This window comes from Oncorhynchus keta, chromosome 20 (assembly GCF_023373465.1).
Source record: "Oncorhynchus keta strain PuntledgeMale-10-30-2019 chromosome 20, Oket_V2, whole genome shotgun sequence".
Lineage (NCBI taxonomy): Eukaryota > Metazoa > Chordata > Actinopteri > Salmoniformes > Salmonidae > Oncorhynchus > Oncorhynchus keta.
Genome location: NC_068440.1, coordinates 61,019 through 85,927, shown reverse-complemented (window position 1 = coordinate 85,927; position 24,909 = coordinate 61,019). Strand labels below are relative to the sequence as shown.

General features: G+C 45.7%; 1 protein-coding gene, 1 long non-coding RNA gene and 1 pseudogene across 4 annotated transcripts; 1 reads left to right on the top strand and 2 right to left on the bottom strand.

The window, feature by feature from the left end:
• The first annotated feature begins 2,481 nt into the window (after positions 1–2,481).
• LOC118399089 (uncharacterized) lies at positions 2,482–7,709 on the top strand. The gene is made up of 4 exons (XR_004828761.2): positions 2,482–3,591; positions 4,146–4,295; positions 4,704–4,899; positions 5,214–7,709. It is a non-coding gene; the product is annotated as an uncharacterized LOC118399089 (long non-coding RNA).
• Positions 7,710–11,007: 3,298 nt separating this feature from the next.
• On the bottom strand, positions 11,008–21,521 carry LOC118399088 (zinc finger protein 687b-like). Of its 3 annotated transcripts, none has more exons than XM_035794853.2 (10): positions 21,444–21,521; positions 18,248–20,632; positions 17,748–18,043; positions 16,915–17,099; positions 16,334–16,510; positions 15,859–16,021; positions 15,364–15,705; positions 14,056–14,168; positions 13,684–13,780; positions 11,008–13,476 (listed from the first exon to the last, which is right to left on the bottom strand). In XM_035794853.2, exons 2-10 carry the CDS (start codon positions 20,616–20,618, stop codon positions 12,889–12,891), a joined length of 4,332 nt encoding a protein of 1,443 aa, XP_035650746.1. In that variant the 5' UTR covers positions 20,619–20,632; positions 21,444–21,521; the 3' UTR covers positions 11,008–12,888. The 3 variants fall into 3 exon arrangements, with proteins under 3 accessions (XP_035650746.1, XP_035650747.1, XP_052327819.1); XM_035794854.2 differs by lacking the exon at positions 21,444–21,521 and adding an exon at positions 21,162–21,271; XM_052471859.1 differs by lacking the exon at positions 21,444–21,521 and adding an exon at positions 21,162–21,269 and having other exon boundaries at positions 17,748–18,004.
• A 214-nt stretch (positions 21,522–21,735) lies between these two features.
• Positions 21,736–24,362, bottom strand: LOC118399015 (26S proteasome non-ATPase regulatory subunit 4-like; annotated as a pseudogene).
• Between the last annotated feature and the right edge of the window lie 547 nt (positions 24,363–24,909).

Below are 24,909 nucleotides of genomic sequence, written 5' to 3'. Positions count from 1 at the left end.
CATCAATGAGCTTGAGGTCTTGATAAGCTCCTTTCCTGAGGACGGCTCACCTCTCACAGTTCTGGGCGACTTTAACCTCCCCACGTCTACCTTTGACTCATTCCTCTCTGCCTCCTTCTTTCCACTCCTTTCCTCTTTTGACCTCACCCTCTCACCTTCCCCCTACTCACAAGGCAGGCAATACGCTCGACCTCATCTTTACTAGATGCTGTTCTTCCACTAACCTCATTGCAACTCCCCTCCAAGTCTCCGACCACTACCTTGTATCCTTTTCCCTCTCGCTCTCATCCAACACTTCCCACACTGCCCCTACTCGGATGGTATCGCGCCGTCCCAACCTTCGCTCTCTCTCCCCCGCTACTCTCTCCTCTTCCATCCTATCATCTCTTCCCTCTGCTCAAACCTTCTCCAACCTATCTCCTGATTCTGCCTCCTCAACCCTCCTCTCCTCCCTTTCTGCATCCTTTGACTCTATGTCCCCTATCTTCCAGGCCGGCTCGGTCCTCCCCTCCCGCTCCGTGGCTCGACGACTCATTGCGAGCTCACAGAACAGGGCTCCGGGCAGCCGAGCGGAAATGGAGGAAAACTCGCCTCCCTGCGGACCTGGCATCCTTTCGCTCACTCCTCTCTACATTTTCCTCCTCTGTCTCTGCTGCTAAAGCCACTTTCTACCACTCTAAATTCCAAGCATCTGCCTCTAACCCTAGGAAGCTCTTTGCCACCTTCTCCTCCCTCCTGAATCCTCCTCCCCCTCCCCCCTCCTCCCTCTCTGCAGATGACTTCGTCAACCATTTTGAAAAGAAGGTCGACGACATCCGATCCTCGTTTGCTAAGTCAAACGACACCGCTGGTTCTGCTCACACTGCCCTACCCTGTGCTCTGACCTCTTTCTCCCCTCTCTCTCCAGATGAAATCTCGCGTCTTGTGACGGCCGGCCGCCCAACAACCTGCCCGCTCGACCCTATCCCCTCCTCTCTTCTCCAGACCATTTCCGGAGACCTTCTCCCTTACCTCACCTCGCTCATCAACTCATCCCTGACCGCTGGCTACGTCCCTTCCGTCTTCAAGAGAGCGAGAGTTGCACCCCTTCTGAAAAAACCTACACTCGATCCCTCCGATGTCAACAACTACAGACCAGTATCCCTTCTTTCTTTTCTCTCCAAAACTCTTGAACGTGCCGTCCTTGGCCAGCTCTCCCGCTATCTCTCTCAGAATGACCTTCTTGATCCAAATCAGTCAGGTTTCAAGACAAGTCATTCAACTGAGACTGCTCTTCTCTGTATCACGGAGGCGCTCCGCACTGCTAAAGCTAACTCTCTCTCCTCTGCTCTCATCCTTCTAGACCTATCGGCTGCCTTCGATACTGTGAACCATCAGATCCTCGTCTCCACCCTCTCCGAGTTGGGCATCTCCGGCGCGGCCCACGCTTGGATTGCGTCCTACCTGACAGGTCGCTCCTACCAGGTGGCGTGGCGAGAATCTGTCTCCTCACCACGCGCTCTCACCACTGGTGTCCCCCAGGGCTCTGTTCTAGGCCCTCTCCTATTCTCGCTATACACCAAGTCACTTGGCTCTGTCATAACCTCACATGGTCTCTCCTATCATTGCTATGCAGACGACACACAATTAATCTTCTCCTTTCCCCCTTCTGATGACCAGGTGGCGAATCGCATCTCTGCATGTCTGGCAGACATATCAGTGTGGATGACGGATCACCACCTCAAGCTGAACCTCGGCAAGACGGAGCTGCTCTTCCTCCCGGGGAAGGACTGCCCGTTCCATGATCTCGCCATCACGGTTGACAACTCCATTGTGTCCTCCTCCCAGAGCGCTAAGAACCTTGGCGTTATCCTGGACAACACCCTGTCGTTCTCAACTAACATCAAGGCGGTGGCCCGTTCCTGTAGGTTCATGCTCTACAACATCCGCAGAGTACGACCCTGCCTCACACAGGAAGCGGCGCAGGTCCTAATCCAGGCACTTGTCATCTCCCGTCTGGATTACTGCAACTCGCTGTTGGCTGGGCTCCCTGCCTGTGCCATTAAACCCCTACAACTCATCCAGAACGCCGCAGCCCGTCTGGTGTTCAACCTTCCCAAGTTCTCTCACGTCACCCCGCTCCTCCGCTCTCTCCACTGGCTTCCAGTTGAAGCTCGCATCCGCTACAAGACCATGGTGCTTGCCTACGGAGCTGTGAGGGGAACGGCACCTCAGTACCTCCAGGCTCTGATCAGGCCCTACACCCAAACAAGGGCACTGCGTTCATCCACCTCTGGCCTGCTCGCCTCCCTACCACTGAGGAAGTACAGTTCCCGCTCAGCCCAGTCAAAACTGTTCGCTGCTCTGGCTCCCCAATGGTGGAACAAACTCCCTCACGACGCCAGGACAGCGGAGTCAATCACCACCTTCCGGAGACACCTGAAACCCCACCTCTTTAAGGAATACCTAGGATAGGATAAAGTAATCCTTCTCACCCCCCTTAAAAGATTTAGATGCACTATTGTAAAGTGGCTGTTCCACTGGATGTCATAAGGTGAATGCACCAATTTGTAAGTCGTTCTGGATAAGAGCGTCTGCTAAATGACTTAAATGTAATCTGGACAGAGCCTCTACAGACAGACGGAGGCTCAAGGGGACGAGAACAGGCATACTCAAGCCGGTTTAATCCCAGATTACCAGTCTAGAGTTAGTTGTAAGTATTTTTGCTTTAACACAGGACCACCAGGACAGGAGACAATCGTAGACCTAAGAGGTTGATATGATAAAGAACAATTGGGGGTTATTGATTTAGTTGGGACAGATCGGTACGAAGGATGGAGGTACTGAAGGGAAGGCTGAGGGTGAGGAATATGCCATTTAAGGAGTTAATGGCTGAGACCTTGGCTATGTTCGTCCTTATGGTGAGTACTTCATCTCAAAATGTCTTTATTCATATTATCAATGATCAAGGGTTGTTACTGTTTTATGCATTCTTAAATCTCATATGAATTTGTTTATTCTGTGTTTGAAAGTGCTTGGGAGCAAAAGCTACCTCACCACAATTGAGGAACATATTCAAAATGATTTAGAGTAGCTGTTCCTCGAATCCATTGGCCATTCAAAGATTTGTTTCGACACGGTCAAGACTTGAGTTGGAATGAGATCCAGAAACGTGGAACTGAACAGAGCAGCCCTGGGTTAAAACAGAATATTCTAGAACGTACTTAACTCTTCTATCACCTCCTCCATTGCAAGGGACTTGCCTAGTTAAATAAAGGTTAAATTAAAACTAAAACAACAAAGTCTACGTGCTGCTTTTAGTTCTCACCAACCTTGTTTCAATTTACATATTTTTGTCTTCATCTTTATTCCTTTATCAGTGTCTTTTGAAGATGTTTGGCAAGCATGCATGGTGACTACTAATTTGACCTTGATCTCTCGTCCACCCTTCCTCTTCTCTCCCTACTCCGTCCCTCTCTCCTTCCTCGATCTCGCCCTCAGCGATGGCCCAGGTGAAGTTGACTCGAGGGGCCACGGGCGAGTACCTCTCTGTCAATATGGCCTTCTCAGTGGGCGTCATGAGTGCCATGTACATTGCCAGGGGCGTCTCTGGTAAGTGGTAATTCAAGACAACTACCGGTAGCCTCATAAATGCATAACCCTTCCCAAGTATAAGACAGAGAACCCAAATTGTAGTGATAACTTTCTCACTGCTTTGACTTGATTTTCATTGAACTCTTCTGTAACCTGACCCTTATACTGTAGACTCACTACATATACTGAATGTTATCAATATCGTACCATACATAACAATATGGTAGACAGTGCAAATGGTGCTTTCTCAGATTATTTATCATCTTCAAATAGATAGATTTTTCTCTTCCCTCCCTCTTTCCTTTCCCCTCTCTCAGGAGCCCACCTGAACCCAGCTGTCTCCCTTAGTTGTTGTGTGCTTGGGAGGCTAAGTCTAAACTGATGCCCTACTGCATGTCTCAGGTTCTGGGGGCCTATATAGCTGCTGCTGTGGTCTTCGTGTACTATCGTGGGTCTGATAAAACGTGTAGAAGGAAACACTGCTGAAATTACAGTTGTCTTAGATATTTCTAACTCTCTTTCTTGGTTTTCCTCTCTCTGTCCCTCTATCCATATGCTATTATGGACTCCAGCGGTGGCGTCCTGACTGTATGGCCCAAATGAAACGGCCTCCATCTTTGCTACCTACCCATCCGACTACCTTTCTCTATGTGGCAGCTTCTTTGACCAGGGAGGAGAGAGGGAAAATAATCAGTGCATACAGTAATGCATTCTTGAGGATTGTGGGTATTGTACCTCTGAGGATATTTTACAGATGGATCTTAATTTGACCAGTGTTGTACCAAGAAAAATAATCCTGCAGCAACACGATTTGAACGTTTAGTCCATGTTGCTTTATTGGTGGTTAGAAGTAGGCTAAATGTAAAGTGCAATACTGTTAATATAACTGTGTGTTATTGCGTGTTTTCAGTTAATTTATGTCAATCATGACTCTCATCTGCGTTTCCTGTGGTTCAGGAAAATTCTCAGCAACAGAAGTGATCAAATTAAGATCCTACATCTGTACGTCTAACTTCATAACTAATCCTTTACACAGTACATGCTTTTAGTTTTATATGTTATGTTAAATTCCTTCCCCACGCACAGTTATTTCCCTCTCAGGATCCATACCTTTCTGTTGTTTCCTTCAGTTGGTGGGCACAGGTATGATCATGATGTGCTTCCAGCCCCTGGATGAACGGCGGAACAAGCCTTCCCCCTTCTGACCTGGTGCCCCCCTCACCGCCGTGGTTTTCACGGGGATCTCCCAGTCCATGTCTTCAAACTGCGGGGGAGGGATCAACGCCTCCTCACTCTGACCGCAGGATGGGGTACAGAGGTCTTCACGTGAGTAATCTCAGCAACCCAGAACCAAAATCTCATGTCAGCTACTCGATTAAGTAACATACATTTATGTAAGTCTGTCCACAAGAGATTACACATGAGTGTCTTTGGGGAGGGAGAATGGAGGAGATACAGTGAGACATATTTAGATAATGCAACATTTAGATCAAGGGACTCACATGGAGGTTCAGCACCTCTTATGGGCAAATACATTTGACATATAATATACATACCATGTGCACAGTCTAGAGCTCAACATAACAATGAAAAACCTCCCTAATCTGCACTAACTAACCTCACTCTCTCTCACCCTACAGGTGCTATAACTACTGGTTTTGGGTCCCAATCGTGGCTCTGGGCTCTACCTGGTCTTCGTCCAATGGCACTTACCAGACTGAGATAAATTAAACCAATGACTTGCAGTTCAAGACTATGGATAAAAAAAATGGAAATCATCAAAAACAACAATGCTGTAGAGCTGGCCCACAAGTTCTTGTTGGCGTAACCTTGTCCCCAGGCTCAATTGCTACACAGAGAGAGTGCCGGCTGGGTGGATGAGATTATAGTTGGTGGTACAGATGAAGGATATACTTGTTTTATCTATTATTTAGCCTTTTTATGAGCAAAGTAACCATCTGAATAACTGAACATGGTGTTCAGAATATTTAGATACATTTCCTTTGGTGTTGATAGAAGGGTACTGTGGGACTTTGTACAATATTTTGAAAAATAATGAAAATGACATGCAATGAACTTGTAACAGACTGCTTTATGACATTCTCTATCAACTATACAGAGCCATATATTTTCAGAAATATTTGGATCTTGAGCAATCTATAGATCACTTCATTCCATTTAACGATACTGTTGATTACAACAACAAAAGAACACCCCTCACCTTTCTGCATTGATGAACTATAGGGCAACCGACATCAATGATATGTCATACAGGGGTCGATTCACAAATAGAGTACATTTTGTGTAGTGTAACTTGGTAAATAAAAAAATAATTTTAACATTGTCAAAAAGAGCACATGTTCAACTTCGTTAAAAAAATGTTTTCCCACCAAGAAAAATAAATAATATAGTAAGTGCATTAATGTAACAGGGTTCAGCCATAAATCCCTTTGTGACAGGGGGGAATGGAAGCTTGTTGTGTGGAATAGGGAGGGGCAATTGAATGCAAGCTTCGGACCAGCATTTTATTACGTTTGCAATCGCAAAAAATAATCTGCTCAGGTCCCAACCAAGGATCATCAAAAGTTGTGCTATAAATTCTCGGACAACCCAAAGATCCTAGATGCCCTTCCAGACTCCCTCCGCCTACCAAAGGATGTCAGAGTACAAAAATTAGTTAACCACCTAACTGAGGAACTCAATTTAACCTTGCGCAATACCCTAGATGCAGTCGCACCCCTAAAAACATTTGTCATAAGAAACTAGCTCCCTGGTATACAGAAAATACCCGAGCTCTGAAGCAAGTTCTAGAAAATTGGAACGGAAATGGCACTACTCCAAACTGGAAGTCTTCCGACTAGCTTGGAAAGACGGTACCGTGCAGTATCGAAGAGCCCTCACTGCTGCTCGATCATCCTATTTTTCCAACTTAATTGAGGAAAATAAGAACAATCCAAAATGTAATTTTGATACTCTCACAAAGCTAACTAAAAAGCATTCCCCAAGACAGGATGGCTCTCACTTCAGCAGTGATAAATTCATGAACTTCTTTGAGGAAAAGATCATGATCATTAGAAAGCAAATTACGGACTGCTCTTTAAATCTGTGTATTCCTCCAAAGCTCAGTTGTCCTGAGTCTGCACAACTCTAAGGGAGTCACTTAAGTTTTTTAGTACTATATCTCTTGACACATTATTTTCATCAATCATGGCCTCTAAACCTTTCAAGCTGCATACTGGACCCTATTCCAACTAAACTACTGAAAGAGCCTGCTTCCAGGGCTTGGCCCTCCTATGTTGAACATAATAAACGTCTCTCTATCCACCGGATATGTACCAAACTCACTAAAAGTGGTAGTAATAAAAAAGTAAAATTGAAAGGAATTGAAAAAGTAAAACCTTGACCCAGAAAATATAAAAAACTATCGGCCCATATCGAATCTCACATTCCTCTCAAAATCTTTTGAAAAAGCTGTTGCGCAGCAACTCACTGCCTTCCTGAAGACAAACAATGTATACGAAATGCTTTAGTCTGGTTTTAGACCCCATCATAGCACTGAGACTACACTTGTTAAGGGTGGTAAAATGACCTTTTAATGGCGTCAGACCGAGGCTCTGCATCTGTCCTTATGCTCAAGTGCTGCTTTTGATACCATCGATCACCACATTCTTTTGGAGAGATTGGAAACCGAAATTGGTCAACACTGACAAGTTCTGGCCTGGTTTAGATCTATATCTGTCGGAAATATATCCGTTTGTCTCTGTGGATGGTTTGTCCTCTGACAAATCAACTGTAAATGTCGGTGTTCTGTTTTAGGACCACTATTGTTTTCACTGTATATTTCACCTCTTGGTGATGTCATTTGGAAAAACATAAGGTTAACTTTCACTGCTATGCGGATGACATAGAGCTGTATATTTCGATGAAACATGGTGAAGCTCCAAAATTGCCCTCCCCTGGAAGCCTGTGTTTCAGACATAAGGAAGTGGTGGCTGCAAATGTTATACTTTTAAACTCGGACAAAACAGAGATGCTTGTTCTAGGTCCCAAGAAACAAAGAGATCTTCTGTTGAATCTGACAATTAATCTTGATGGTTGTACAGTCGTCTCAAATAAAACTGTGGACTTCTGCCTTACTCTGGACCCTGATCTCTCTTTTGACGAACATATCAAGACTGCTTCAAGCACAGCTTTTTTCCCATCTACGTAGCATTGCAAAAATCTAACTTTCTGTCCAAAATAATATCAATTTTTTCACTTCTAGGTTAAATAACTGCAATGCTCTACTTTCCGGCTACCCAGATAAAGCACTAAATAAACTTCAGTTAGTGCTAAACACGGCTGCTAGAATCTTGACTGGAACCAAAACATTTGATCATCTCTACACTGGCTTCCTGTTAAGGCAAGGGCTGATTTCAAAGATCTTACTGCTAACCTACAAAGCATTACATGTGCTTGCTCCTACCTATCTTTCCAATTTGGTCCTGCCGTACATACCTACACGTACGCTACGATCACAATACGCTGGCCTCCTTACTGTCCCTAGAATATCTAAGCAAACAGCTGGAGGCAGGGCTTTCTCCTATAGAGCTCTATTTTTATGGAATGGTCTGCCTACCCATGTGAGAGACGCAGACTGTCTCAACCTTTAAGTCTTTATTGAGTACTCATCTCTTCAGTAGATCCTATGATTTAGTGTAGTCTGGCCCAGGAGTGTGAAGGTGTGAAAGGCACTGGAGTAACGAACCACCCTTGCTGTCTCTGCCTGGCCGGTTCCCTTCTCTCCACTGGGATTCTCTGCCTCTAACCCTATTACAGGGGCTGAGTCACTGGCTTACTGGTGCTCTTCCATGCCGTCCCTCTTCCTGTTCCCCCTTTGGGTGGTGCCGTGGCAGAGATCTTTGTGGGCTATACTTGGCGTCGTCTCAGGATGGTAAGTTGGTGGTTGAAGATATCCCTCTAGTGGTGTGGGGGCTGTGCTTTGGCAAAGTGGGTGGGGTCATATCCTGCCTTTTTGGCCCTGTGTCTCCCAACTCCTCCTGTCTCAGCCTCCAGTATTTATGCTGCAGTAGTTTGTGTCGGGGGGCTAGGATCAGTCTATATCTGGAGTATTTCTCCTGTCTTATCCGGTGTCCTGTGTGAATTTAGGTATGCTCTCTCTCTCTTTTCTCTCTGTCTCTGTTTCTCTCTCTGAGGACCTGAGCCCTAGGACCATGCCTCAGGACTACCTGGCCTGATGACTACTTGCTGTCCCCAGTCCACCTGGCTGTGCCGCTGCTCCAGTTTCAACTCTTCTGCCTGTGGCTATGGAACCCTGACCTGTTCACCTGTCCCAGACCTGCTATTTTCATCTCTCTAGAGACAGCAGGAGCGGTCGAGATACTCTGAATGAATGGCTATGAGGTGCTGACCTGTTGCACCCTCGACAACCACTGTGATTATTATTTTACCCAGCTGGTCATCTATGAACATCTTGGTCATGTTCTGTTATCTCCATCCGGCCACCCCTCAAAGCCTGCTTCCTCTCTAGGTTTCATCCTAGGTTCTGCCCTTCTACACCTGCATTGCTTGCTGTTTGGGGTTTTATGCTGGGTTTCTGTACAGCACTTTGTGACATCAGCTGATGTAAGGGCTTTATAAATACATTTGATTGAGTATTATATGTTCAGTGTTTCTTTTATTTAAAAAGGAATAGTTTCACCATATTCAAATTTGAGTATATTTCATATAGCAGGGTTGGATGTAAAATGAGGGACAGATGTAAATTAATCACGAAGCACATTAAATAAATAATATTCAGAAATGACTGTCAAAGCAAAAACATAGCTAGGGGGCTTCACAATGATGGTGAAAACTTGGATAAATATTGGGGTTAAGGGTTTTTGATCTTTCGTAGAAAAACATGGTTGTCTCATCGTTGTTGGTGATCAGGCCTACCACTGTTGTGTCGTCAGCAAACTTAATGATGGTGTTGGTCGTGTTTGGCCACGCAGTCGTGGGTGAACAGGGATTACAGGAGGGGACTAAGCACACACCCCTGAGGGGCCTCAGTGTTGAGGATCAGCATAGCAGATGTGTTGTTACCACCTGGGGGCAGCCTGTCAGGATGTCCAGGATCCAGTTGCAGAGGGAAGTGTTTAGTCCCAGGGTCCTTAGCTTAGTGATGAGCTTTGAACATCTCAAGGATGATCAATGGAAACAGTATGCACCTGAGCAAAATGTTTAGTCTCATAGCAAAGGGTCTGAATACTTATGTAAATAAGGTATAGCTTTTTGTTTTATATATTTGCCAAAGAAATCTAAAAACCTGTTTTCGCTTTGCCATTATAGGGTATAGAATAAGGCTGTCGTGTAACAAAATGTAGAAAAAGTCAAGGGGTCTGAATACTTTCTGAATGCACTGTAGATGACAAAATGATTAATACATGCTGAAATAGTGGTTGTATATTGTTTTCTCAAAGGTGCTCACCTGAACCCTGCAGTGTCTCTCAGCCTCTGCTTTCAGGGCAGGCATCCTTGGATGTCTACCTTTCTATGTCTTCTTCCAGATACTACCTTTATGGCTGCTGCCACCGTCGGCCTATGGTAAGGGAATAAGGACAAAATGTAGAATATCAAAATCTACAATACTAGAATCTAGAAGTGGAAAAAGTACCCAGCTACCATACTTGACTAAAGATGCCTTAATAGAAAACCACTCAAAAGTGAAAGTCACCAAGTAAAATAATACTTTAATAAAAGTCTAAATGTATTTGGTTTTAAATATACTTTAAGTATCAAAAGTAAATGTAATAGCTGAGTATCAAAAGTATAAATCATTTCCCATTCCTTATATTAAGCAAACCAGACCGCACCATTTTATTTTTAATTATTTAAGGATAGTCAGCGGTACACTCACACATAATTTACAAACTACGTATATGTTTAGTGAGTCCGTCAGATCAGAGGCAGTAGGGATTACCAGATGTTCTCTTGATAAGTGCATGAATTGGACAATTTTCCTATCCTGCTAAGCATTCGAAATGTAATGAGTACATTTGGGTGTCAGGGAAAATCGATGGAGTAAAAAGTACATTATTTTCTTTAGGAATGTAGTGAAGTAAAAGTTGTTAAATATAAATACTAAAGATACAAATGAAGTAGTACTATGGTGAAGCTGGAGGGGGTACATCCAGAAAATGAAAAACCATGTGACCATTTGAAAGGGGAGAATCCAATAGTGGCATTTGGGATTTTGAACAGTTATATCCCAAAGGACTGTAGTATAAGATTAGTGTCTTGCAAAGGTAATAATGTTTGTGTCAAGATTATGAGCAGAGGAATGATGTATTTCTGTATAAAATTGTTGTACATAATGTAAACTTGCCTAAATTAAATATTTCATGCCATACTCTAAACAGTTCTATAACGCTTATTCAAAAGACTGGACAGAAGTAAAAGTTCTCCTTTACACATTTATTTTGAAACGGCACAAAAACTGTATGGGAATTCAGCAAGCAGACTACAGTCATAATGGAAAATAATAAAATGAAGCTCCTGGAATCATTATTTCTCTAATATAAATATATCGGGCAAAAACATTTTTTTAAAGGCTTTCACGTGACGAGGTTTGAGACGGATACATAAGAAAGTGGGCTACAGCAAGCATGGATTCTGCAGTTAGAAATCAATCATACACATCATTAAAACACAATACAGGGCCTCCCGAATGGCACAAGGCACTGCATCGCTGTGCCACTAGAGATTCTGGGTTCGAGTCCAGGCTCTGTCACAGCCGGCTGTGACCGGGAGGCCCATGGGGCGGCGCACAATTGGCTCCGCGTCGTCCGGGACACGGTCGCCAGGTGTACGGTGTTTCCTCCGACACATTGGTGCGGCTGGCTTCCGGGTTGGATGGGCATTGTGTCAAGAAGCAGGGCGGCTTGGTTGGGTTGTGTTTCGGAGGATGCATGGCTCTCGACCTTTGCCTCTCCCGAGTCCGTACAGGAGTTGCAGAGCGACGATAAAAGACTAACTACTACCAATTGGATACCACGAAATTGGGGAGAGAAATACACACAAAAAACACTACAGCCCCTCACTTTCCCTCTGCTTAATTGTGAGTGACAATATAGCTAGCTACCTTCCATAAAAATATTTCAAATTGGTAAAAAAAAGAAAATGTTACGAGTACAAATACTATACTTAAATTCACATTTTCATAAGAATTAAAACCAAAAAGCTTTCTTTTAGTGTATAATATGTATTTACAGCGCAACATACACCAATGTGCACCACAGGTAAAATCTCTCGTCCTAGCTACAATTGACAACACAATGTACCACTCAAAATAAGACCGGTTACAATAATCTATGTAAACTCGTCTCCTACAGAAATGTGTATGGAACACAGATATAAATCTCACCTTTCACTGTCTGTGGCATCCATTTCAAACTACTTTTACCATTTAATCTTGATATAAGATTGGTGGCAAATGACTCCCACAAACAATGTGTTTCATATAAATAAATAGAACAATGTTATTAGTACTTAATCAGTGTTTAAAACTCTCCAAATACTCCCTTTTTGTTTCAGATACCTCTAAGGTTACTGATTTGAGAACAGTTTTATCCAGCCCTCACTAAAGAGATGGACCCATAGAAACTGATCTAGGACCAACCAAAGGAGTGCTTTCTTTGTACAGTGTGGATGTGAGCTTGACAATGCAATGCAAGACAGAATACCTTTCAAGACACATGGCTCGGATAAGGAAATTAGTAAGAAAGACATGGACAAATGTGAAAAAAATACAATACATAAGGAAACGCATGTAGAAAATATAGTATGGTTCACATAAAGATACAATAATATTAAAGGCAGAAAAATAATAAGTAATTGAAAAGTTGATGATGGACACATATGGCTTAAGTAAATGCTATGATCAGGTGGTCTTGACCCTCAGAACTCCCATCCCCATGCGTGTCCAGTCCACTGCTCAGTATGATGCTCAGCATGCGAGTTTTACTGCACAGTTAGTGACAAAGAAACACAGAGCTCAGATGGCTGAAAACAGCACAGAAGTAGATCTGGGTCTGCTTTTATCCATCCAAATTCAGCTACCCAAGTATGATTCCAAGTCAAAACCCCTCATCTCCCAGGCCTGTCCGTCACCCCCGAGGCCTCACCCCTCTCCATACTGGGGCTTGTCCGGCTCTGGGGTGAAGTTTCCCAGAGTTACAGATCTAGGATCAGCTTCCTCTCCCCAATCCTAACCTTAAACATTAGTGGGTGAAATGCAAAACTGACCCAGGATCAGCAGCTAGGGGCAGCTTCAACCTACTGGGGCTTGTCCGTCTTGTGGGCGGTGATGAAGGCCATGCCGTGGGTCCTCAAGTGGGTGTTAAGGTCGGAGGCCCTGTTGAAGCGCCGCCTGCACACCCTGCAGCTCATACTCCCCTTTCCGTCCTCTCCCTCCAGGGGGGAGGGTGGTGAGCCATCTGGGGAAGAAGGGGTGCGCGGCGGCCTGCGATCGGACTCCCCCTGGGGGTCTCTCACGCGGTGGGTGATGAAACGGTGGCGTCCCAGGGAGCCGGCCGAAGCGAAGCACACGCCACACTGCAGACACTGGAAGGAGGCGGCATCGGCGCGATGCTGCGGGATGTGGCGCTGGAACTCGGCGGCGTCCTCTGTGGCGAAGCCGCACGGCACGCAGTGGAACACGTTGTCGGCCTCTTCGGGCTCGGGAGGCGCTGACGCGCGAGTTCTCTTCACGGGACTGCAGCCCTCATCGCCCCCCTCGTCTGTGGCCTCTCCGCTGTCCGTGCCACCCCCTTCCTCGTCCCCTGGTGGCCCCCCCTCCCCGTCAGCTTCAGACGAGCTGCCTGGCCCCTTGCCCGGTGCTGAACGCTTCCTGGTCTGAGGGCCCTGCAGGTGGACAGAGGGGCGATGGGAAAAGGAGAGAACGTTCAAAAAGCATTATCTTGATTTTTGGTTTAACATATTCAGATCCAAGTCACCACACTATGGGTAACATTATAGACCAAAGTTGCAGAGAGCACACAGGAAACAAGAGTACAGTTGTCCAATTGTACCCCCACCAAGTAATGGAAAGAAGAATGGATACTAACTGACCTGTCCATCAGTGGATCTGACCCCGTGATGATGGACCTGGATATGCTTCTCCAGTATGAGCCGACTGCTGAAGGTCCGCTTGCCCTCAGTGCAATATCTGCAAACACACATGTATACACAGAGGCTCTGAGGATGCTGTACACTTTACCGAGGTGGGCTGATATTAGACTGAACATAACATTCTCAATGTCCCTGCTAATTGTCTTGTCCCATCCACTCTTATAGATATTTTCAAGTATAATATATGCCATTTAGCAGAATGTATGGGTGGTCCCATGAATTGAACCCACTATCCATGCTCTACCATCTGAGCTACAGGGAACCAAATATGGTGCTTTTGTGGATGTATAGATGAGTACGGGGTTCACTCACTGGCAGTGGAAGACTCTCTTGTTGCCCTCGTGGATGACGCGTACATGGCGCCGCAGGCTAGAAGAGGTGCAGAAGGAGCTCTCACACACACGACACAGGAACTTCTTCATAGCCTACAGAGGCAGATACACAAGGAAATAAGAGCGGGTGAGTCCTTTCGTAATCTCCCCGTGTGTACACAGACACTGACATTACACTTCAACCATACACATTTTATTTACTGTATTACAGATTTTGTTTCGCCACAAAATTGAGGCAAGCGAAGAAAATAAAAAAACAAATCAAGAAGTCGTAAAAAATACTAAACAACCTTGGTACAAACACCTAGTGACCTCAGCAAGAAATTTTAGCCTAGTGACAGTCACGGGGACCACGGTTTGAGTCCCAGTCAGATCTGGGTCTGCTCCTAATTAACTACATTGGTGTCCATAATTGATAATATACACTCCGTGTACAAAACATTAGGAGCACCTTCCTAATATTGAGTTGCACACCCTTTTGCCTTCTGAACAGCTTTAATTCATCAGAGCATGAACTCCAGGTGTTGAAAGCATTGTGCCTGGCACTTAATACCATACCCCGTTCAAAGGCACTTTTGTTTTGCCTATTCACCCTCTGAATGGCACGCATACTGTACACAATCCATGTCTCAATTGTCTTAAGGCTTGAAAATTATTATTTAACCTGTCTCCTCCCCTTCATGTACACTGATTCAAGTGGATTTAACAGGTGACATCAATAAGGGATCATAGCTTCCACCTGGTCAGTCTATGGAAAGTGCAAGTCCTCCTAATGTTTTATATACTCAGTGTATAGAATTCTACTAAAGTAATCAGAATTATTTTTACGACATCGAACTGCTTCAGCTTTTATTTAGCTATAATTCTACATTTAACACATCTCCCACTCCTGTAATCATACAACTATTTTTAGACAGCAGAAGCAAGCACACCCTGTCTCCAGGAAATGTACCTATTCGAGGTTAGTCAGATTTATCTGACTTTAGAAGTGTTCACTGCATGCTGACTAGCATCTATTTAGTAGCAATGCCCACAAATCAACGTAATGCATCTACAAAACAAGTCTAACAGCAACATAATCCAAAAGGAGGGCTACTAAAAAAAATCCCTTTTCATTTTTGCGATTCACAAATTATTATTTTGATTCCCGTGATTCAATTCACTGAGCTCTTACCGAATCCCAACTACTACAATAGCGAAGCGAATCAAAATAGTTTAATAAAAGAGATTGACATGAATCAAATTAACTATTTTTTTTCAACAATTAATTACATTTGTATGGCCTTACCTTTCCATGCTCTGTTTTCATGTGAGAGATGTAGTCGTCGCTCTGTGTGAAGCTCTTCTGACATTGCTGGCAGCTCCATTCTGAGGGGGTCCCACGATGGCTGCCTGCCTCCATAGAACTAGACTGATTCTCAGGTTTCTCATAGTCCTCATCCCCCTCTTCCTCTCCTTCCTCCTCTTCTTCTTCTTGGTCTCGACCCCAGTCCTCTCCATCTGAGTTGTCTGTTTTTTCAGAGGGCTTAGATTTGGGGGGGGGTGGGGGGGAGGGGTTGGTGGGGGCTGTGGCAGGGGCGGGGGCATCGGATTGTCCCTCCTGTTTGACTGACAGCCCTCTGTGAGCAGTCTGGACAACAGTATAAGAGGAAGTGAGAGGAATGACCAATGTCAAATGAGCGAATATAAATGACTATTTACCATACCATTGAACAACTAACATATCACTTTCCTTTACTGCAATCATATGTTTCCCTGTGAGTTAGAATGTAACTAAACAAACCTTTATGTGTTCCATCATGGAACCTTTCTGCGCGTAGAGTTTGGTGCAGTCAGGACACTTGAACACATGCACTTTTTGCTTGGCCAGGTGGGTGTCGAAATGCATGTACAGTAACGGTTTCTGGGTAAAAACTGTATCGCACATCACACACTTGTAGATCATTCTGCAAATATAGAGAACGAGGCAAATAGTGGCGTGAATGTAACGTTTTTATCAGGGCTCAAATTTGGACAAAAGCTGAGACGAAACGTGCTTTAAAATACACTAAACCAGTGTTTTCCCAATCCTGGTCTTGGGGACCCAAAATATGCACATTTTTGTTTTAATACACCTGAACACAGTTGAATTAAGTGTGTTAGTGCTAGAGCACTAGGACAAAAACGTGCACCCCTCTGGGTCCTCAGGACCAGGATTGGAAAACACTGCTCTAAACCTAAAGAGACATAACATGATTCAGTGACTGTGGGGCACTTACTTGGCCTGTCCCCCGGTGAGGGTAGGGTGCTGGGTGCTGATGTGTCCCTGTGCACTAGGGGCAGACTTGAAGGCCATGGGGCAGCTGGGACACTTGTGGAACACCTCGCAGTGTGCCGTCTGGATGTGGGACTTGATGGAGTTCAGACCCCCGAAGACCACCTGGCAACTGGAGCACCTGGGGAAACGGATATGAACAAAAACTAAATGTTTAACACATAGGTTTAGTCACTGTTGTCAATGATGCTAATATAGTGTCCATTGACAATTGGGTGGCTTGATTGTCATGTGACTACGGCGAGAATCTTCAACCACAAAAGTGTCTTTTCACAAAGAATGTTATCTGAGGCATATTTGCATTTGATTATTGTAGTTCTCTCTCACTCATACATCCACCTGACAATGCTGCATCTAAGCAGTAGTTTGTGGAATGTAGACATGCATGTATTTGTAGTACGTTTGCATATCAGTGCAGATTACTTGCACACTGAAAAAAGATGCTAAGCCGAAACGTCTGTATAAGCTAGTGAAAATACTTTTTGCAACATCCTTCATGTGCAGACCTATCACATTTGTCTTCACCTGTATCCGATGCGGCGGGCGAAGTGCAGACAGGCCTCCTCCAGGTGGGTCTGGAAGCTGGCCTGCCGGGCGATGCCCCCACACTCTGGACAGACGTGGGGTGCCCGGTTCTTATGAATCCTCTGGTGAGCCGACACACTGCACCAGTTAGGCAGCATCATGGGAGGGGAACACAGGGTACAGGTCTGGGCAGGAAGATGAGCGGGAACAGGTTTAACAATTGACATTTAGTACACACAGAGGCATTAATCATAATTCGTTTTCATAGTAAACATTAGCAGCATCATGGGAGTGGAGCACATCGTACAGGTTTGGATAGCGAGGAGAAAAGGTATAAAAGTTGACTACGGCATAACACTATGAATACACTACTACTTCTAATACTGCAAAACTTCTACTAATACTAAAACTAGTATTGCGTAATAAGACAGTCATCACCCACATGTCTTGGAAGGCGAGGGAGTTTTAATAAAACCATTTTGAGCCATTACTAATGACTTGTTTTCATAGTAAACACTAGTACTTTGTAATAGTATTGACTAATAAAGTAAAGCAGGCCATTAAACATATTAAAGTGGTTTCCCAAACACAGATTAAGCCTAATCCTGGACTAAAGGGCATGTTCAGTGGAGGTTCTCCATTGAAAGTGTTTCTTAGCCCAGGACGACGCTTAATCGGTGTCTGGAAAACCACTTTAATATGTTTAATGGCCTGCTTTACCTTAGTCAATACTCATTCAGTCATTATACATGACTAAGCTTGACACTAGTAGTTCGTTACTAGCCTGTAAGTAATGCACACCCATACTTCAGGCTCTATATCAAAGGACTCACCGAGTTGGGGGTAGCTCTGATCTGCTGGAAGTGGGCAACCAGCTCGGCCTTGCCAGAGAACTGGGCCTGGCACTCGGGACACTTGAAGTTGTGGTACTGCAGCACCTCGCCCTTCTTGCAGGGGAGGGGCATCAGTGCCTGGGGGCTCTGGAGCGCGCGGCGAACTGGTCTCGGCTGTGCGGCGGAGGTAGACCGTGTGTCCTTCAGTGGGCTGGAGCTGGACGATACGGCGGGGACTCCGGACGTGGGGGAGGAGACTGGGGGAGAACAGGAGATTGAAGAAGGGGAGAGCATGCCTTGTCAACAAAGCAAAGCAAGAACACAAATAAGATGGAGGTGAATTGAACTTACTGACCACATCCTGACAGAAATAAAGCATTGTTTGTGAAGCCACATTGTATGAGTCCTAAATGGCTTTTACTTTTTTGCACTACTTGTGTCCAGAGCCCTACGAGACGCAGCCACTGTCACTAAAAACTATTCCGAAAGAGATGCCTTACCGATGGGTGTGGTGTCCTGCTGGCCAATCATCTGCTCCATGTTGACGGGCCTCATGACAAGGTGAGAGCACTGCATGACCAGCCCGCGTTCTTTATGCTCCCTGGCGTGGAGCAGCAGGCTGCACTTGTTAAAGAAGGCCAGCCGTTTGGCACAGTGATTGCAGGTCACTTCGATGCGCAGCGAGCGCCTGTCATAGTGACGGGCCAGGCTGCGCTCCAGGGCGAAGGCGTCGCCGCATTCCAGACAGCGGTAACCCGTGGCAGGCAGAGGAAGCCCCCACTCTGGGGGCGGAGGAGCCGAAAGGTCGGGTTTATAACTGGGCAGCAGGTTCTTGCTGTTGAGGATCTTGTTGAAGGCCTCCACCAGGCTAGACTGACTGCGGGAGATGACGGCACCCGTACTGTTCACGATGGAGGCAGGCTTGTTTGGCTGGTGAGTGCCGGCTAGGACGCTGGCGGTGCCTCCGTTAGCTGTTTTAGCACCGACAGGACGTACGCACAGCCCACCAGTGGCTACTGAGAACTTAGGAGAGGAGACAGAGGGAGCGGCAGGCAGGGCGGCAGATTTAGTGAAGCTAACAGCAGTGGCAGATACCATGGCTTTGTCTGAGGCAGCCATCTTGTTCTGAGCCTTGGTTGCAGCAACTAGCATTGCGCTACTGGCTGCTAGTGTAGACACAGGTAGTGTGTTGAGGCTCTTTACTTTCTGCGTCTGGGAGGCTCCCATACGACCAGAGGGAGTGTCAGGCTTCCGGGACCTGTTGGCTGGGGCCTTGCGCCCCCCTTGATGAGCCTTGCTGGGGTCCAGACCCTTGGCTCCGGCAGCACCTGCTTTGGGTGCGACCCTGGTAACAGTTCTGGTGATTCCACCAGTGGAGGTTTTGATGGTCTTTATCCGCACTTTGAGGGGCCTGGCAGGAGCCGCAAGCCCTCCTGGAATTGAGGTGCTAACTTCGGTGGTTGGAGGTTTAGACTTGCCATCATCCATCTCCATTTTCTCCTCTCCTGTTCTTGCACCCTCTTCCTTTCCAAAATCTGCCTTGCCATCCATAGCCTTCTCTATTCCATTCCCCAACTCCATCTCCTCCTCCTCCTCCTCCTTAGGCTCCTGAAGGTCTGAGGGGGGCGGTGTGGAGGCTACTGCAGGGCTGGAGCACCTCTTGGCAGTTACTGGTGCTGCCGATTTGGGTATCTCTGGCTCAGGACTTTCAGGCGAGTCCCGCTCTTCTATAACATGCTCTGGGTGTTTGTCTTCCTGTGGTGGACTCTTGGTGGAGCCTGACTGGGGAGTTGAGGTCACGCTCGTGCCCGAGGGAGTGTCCCCTGGTTTAGGGTGAGCTGCCGAAGAGGCCATGGGATAGGTGGAATCAGAGATGGCAGCAGGGGATCTAAAACGACGTGCCAGTTTGGGAGGGGTGCGGGAGGGGGAGTCAGGGGGTTCCTGGATCAGCAGCGGGGGCCCTAGGGGTGAATCGGAATCATCCTCCTCTGAGTCTCGGGGACTAAATAATGCCGGGCCAGCTTTAGGTGCCCCGTTAAACGGCTGAGATGAGTGCAGCGGGTGTGAAGAGAGGGCTGATGACGGAGACAGGAGCAGAGGCTTGGAAGGCGGGAAGAAAGGAGAGGACAGTCCAACTGACACTGCTGGGACAAGAGGAGCAGACTCGACAGATGAAGAGGAGGATAACGACGCTTTGTCCTCATCTCCTCCTCCTTGGCCCGTCTCTTGTTGTGTATGCTGCTGCTGCTGGTAGTGCTGCTGCTGTAGAAGCTGCATCTTTCTCGCCTTCCCTACAGGGTCTCCCGACCCCTGCACCATGAGAGGCTTCAGTCTGTTGAATATATTGCCAACCTGCTTGGCAGATTTAGTTGATCCAGCACCGCATCCTCCACCCTCTGAAGCTGTTTTGGGTTTACACACGGACCACGGTTCCCCATTAGATTGGGCATGAGCCTGGGTTAGGGGCGGGGTCACACCAGAGACCCCAAACCCATTGTGGTTGAGTGGTTCAGATTCCGCCATGCCTGGGGTACAGGCACCGAGCCGTGGACCCACAGCGACCCCAGCAATGCTGTCCATAGTGTCCTGGTCTGTGTCCCCATCCCCTCCGTCGATGGTGTCGTGTCGCACACGGTTCTTTACAATAACGCTGACAATAGGGGTGTCAGCTTGGGGGTCTGGGGGGCTAGGTGGTCTCAGAGACGGCCCTACACCAACCCCACTGTCTGGCTTTCCCAGAGGAGCACCGCCTGGCCCGTGTGGGCCCTCAGCCTCATCAGGAGCAGACTGGATGGCCTCTTTAGCATCAATGTCGGGAATGTCAAACGCTGCCAACAGGTCATCGAAATCTGGGGTCTTCATGTCCCCCATGCCGGGACCTATTCCTGGAAGACAGAGTACACCAAGCAGACAGCGAATGAGTGACATGATGGCACGATTACGTCCTGTGTTTCTCATTGTACCGAAATCATGTATACAAAAGTTTAAATAAAAAGGGATATAATCCATCATGTTCCTGTTCAGTAAATATAACTAGCTACCTAGTTAATACTTAGGCAAGCTAGCTAGTTAGCAGCAGATCCATGTCGATGGACAACAGAGCAGGATTTCTTTGACCCGAGCAGTGGTAGCTACGACTGTTCGAAACTAAGATTTACTAGCCAGCTTCTCAAAGTATTGCATACAGTAAACATTGCGAGTAGGGGGCTGTTGCCGAGGTACCATGAACACAATACCGTTTCTGAAACAGACATCGTGTTGTCTACGATTATGTCAACAACTAGCTAATGCTAGCTAAAAGCTACAACATAGCTAGCTAAGAAAGAAATGCACTTCTGTTGATCTGTTTAATAGTTCACTGAGTGAGGACATTAAATGCAGCTTTTGAGATGCCTTACATATGGAATAACCTACAATGGCTTCACAATGATGAATAATTTAACACCACAAACGTCTTGCAGCTGTGAGTTTATGTTCGGCTTCCCCTTCATCATATTCAGCCAGGCTAACTGGCCAATGAGCCCAAGCAGCGCGAGGGTTTCTTTAGCGGAGGCCATTGTATCCATTCATAACGGGTTACTGGGGAATAACCATGCACTATTGTCAATAAAGTGATCTTATGGGTTGATCATTGCCACTGTGGACAATTGATGGGACCGGTATTTTCAATCTCAATTGCACATTTTGATTGTTTACCTGGATCTGTGATTCCCGACTATAGTCTCTCGCTCCAGACGAAGAGCCCTTTTACTTCCCGTCACATGATGAAAAGAGCTCCTATCAGATCATTGTATCGATGCAATTTATTTTTTTTACTGCCGATTCCACAAAAATAAGTTGTCAAGGGAATGGTGCCAAAAGCGAACAAATGTGATTTTTTTCATTTCTAAATGGGACACTAAACTGGTGTCTACAGTTTATATAATAAAACCAGATATGTTAATTATTGCCACAGATCACACATCTCTCAATTCAATTTCAATGTAAGGGCTTTATTGGCATGGGAAACATGTTCTCTTATTAAAACGTTCCTATTCTAGCTATATGGAGTGGAGAGGGTCATAAAAGAAAACATTCATACAAACAAGCTTCATCCATCTTTTTTATTGCAACAGAAAAAAAAAGGAAAGATGGATACTGTTTAGTTTACAAGCTTGGGGACCTGTCATTAAATGCCACTTATAATGCCCGTTGGCGAGTAAGTCAGTTAGGACAGGGTAAATCAGTGAGAAACCAGAAATGATGTCTATTACACTGAGATTATATGCAGATAAGAAGATCATATTCAATTGAATGGCAGTAAAGACTGGTGGCGTCCCAGTTTGGTCTTACTGTTGTCTGGTCTATTTGTGTGTGCTTGTGGGTTTCTTGTGGATATTGTCGACAGTCCATCATCAGTAAGTCATATCATGCATTCGTGTCCGTCCAACTGTTTTCCCGTATGTCAGTGTCAACCCTATATGTGTCATGTCTTTGTCTGGTTGTCCATGGTTTCATCTGAAATGGTACCCTATTCCTTATAGTGCACTACTTTAGACCAGTGCGGTGCCATTTCGGATGCAGCCCCATGGGTGTCGTCAATCTGTCTGTCCCCATTCCTCATTTCTTCTTCTCCTCGTCCTTCTTGCTGTCAGGCTTGGGTGGGCCTGTCTGGGAGGCCAGGGAGCCCATGGCGTTTCGGATGGCCTCATTGTTAGGGTCGACACCTGGCAAGTTCTCCAGAACGCTCTGGAGGTACTCTGGGTCCTGTATTACATCATAGTCATCATCCACCTGAGGAAGAGCCACAAGGCACATTATTAATGAAGGGCAATGATTGTATATTTTGTTTGTTGTCAGAATAATTTTATCAGGTCAAATTCCTGGTACCTGTAAATGTACTTGACCAAATAAATGTGATTCTGATTGGAAGGGAGATAGAGAACATACACAATCAAGAGAGAGCACGTTTCATAAATGCAGCTGGGAATTTTTTGCAGACCAATACCACACATGAATGTATTGAACAACAAATTGTAAGGTTCCTGATTTCATTGATCACGTGAGTTACCTACCTTGGCAGTCTCAGTGTCCATGGGGGCACCTGTGTCCATAGCCATCACATACTCTAATCACAGGGACGGGTTGGTAGGGAGTGGAGGGAGAGTCAAAATCAAATATAATGTATATCATATGGAAAATCGAAATCGATATGTATCTGGCAATGGTAAGTGGCCACATCTGTCTCTTTGTTTTGATGTGGAGTGTGTCAGTCTGGGTGATTGGTAGGTCCCAAGCTTTGGACCCAAAACAGTTTTTAAAAAAGACCTACAATCACTTTTTAGAATCACCCACACAGCTAACAAGTGTGTGTGTCAGTGGGTGCTATTCAGAAAGCATGAGTGTGGATGGTGATTTATAACCCACCTTCTCCGGCCAGGGATATCTGCATGGCATATGCAACCTGTTCCTCCTTGGTCATATTGCTGCAGTCAGGCAGCACTGCAGCTCTACCAGTCTCAGGCTGAGTCACCGACATCTTTAGCAAGCGAATTGGTCAATGAAACCATCATACAGTACAAACATCAGTATTCTCTTCTTTTATACCCTACATACTTTAGAAATGAGAATGGTTAGGCATAAAAATATATATATCAGACAAGGGATACAAAATCTACTCACTAGAGAGACATCTATCCCTACCCTCCCTCTCCTTACCATACACTGTGGTGACATCGGCTGCAGAAGCAATAGCCACTCGGCGAGCCTCCTCCTCCTGCCTCTGTCTCTGCTCCTCCATGGACACACGCAGAGCCTGAGTAGATGGGCACACAGAGGCCAGGGAAACAATAATAGAGCTGGTAACTCTGGTTCACTTGACTAAGTCACTCTGGATAAGAATATCTGCTAAATGATCTAAATGTTTTTTATTTTTTTAAACTATTGCCTTCTTACCAGAACAAGCTCGGGGTCAGCGCTGGGGTCCACGCCGACGTATTGCCACGTTTCTTTTAAATTGAGAGATGACAAAATTGAGGCTAAGAAGTTGGAGCTCTTTTCTGTCTGCAATAACAAGGACTACAACACAGATCTTTCCATCGTATTATTTTTTGTGTGCAAATGAACTCAAGCTTACGGACAATGTCAAATGTGCTATAGCGAAGCAAGTGAGTGAGCTGGAAGCGCAATTACGCAGGTACTTTCCCGAAACGGACCACACAAACAACTGGATTTGTTATCCTCCAGTCCACTTACCGATATCTGAACGAGACAGCCTCGTCAAAATTGCAACAAGCGATTCTGTGAAAATGGAATTTAAATCAGAAGCCACTGCCAGATGTCTGTATTGGGCTGCACTCATGAGTATCCTGCATTGGCAAATCGCGCTGTTAACACACTGATGCCCTTTGCAAACACGTACCTATGTGAGAGCGGATACTCGGCCCTTACTAGCATGAAAACTAAATATAGACACAGACTGTGAATGGAAAATTATTGACTGTGAATGGACTCTCTCCAATACAACCCAACATTGCACAGGCATGTGCATCCTCAAGCACACCCTTCTCATTAACCTGTGGTGAGTTAAGCACCATTTTTGATGAACAAATAAGGTTTTATATGTAAGATGGCTAAATAAAGAGCAAAATTATTGATTATTATTATTTGTGCCCTGGCTCTTTGTCACTTCCCACCAGCCAGCTTGTGACAAAAACTCAAACTCGTTCTTATGTTTAATTAATGTATCGTATAATGTGTGTGGCAGGCTTACAATGATGGCAAAAACATTTTTTTTAGACTAAGCTGACTATGGTGCTAGAGGGGGTACGCAGCTGGTTGTTGAATGTTTGAAGGGGTACGGGACTATAAAAAGTTTGGAAACCACTTGTCTGAATATCGTTGTCTGCTGTAGCATTAAGATTTCCCTTCACTAGAACTATGGGGACTAGCCCGAACCATGAATAACAACCCCAACCATTATTCCTCCTCCAAACTTTACAGTTGACACTATGCATTGGGGAAGGTAGCGTTCTCCTGGCATCCGTCAAACCCAGATTTGTCTGTCGAACTGCCAGATGGTGAAGCGTGATTCATCATTCCAGAGAAGGCGTTTCCACTGCTCCGAAGTCCAATGGCAGTGAGCTTTACATCACTCCAGCCAACGCTTGGCATTGCGTATGGA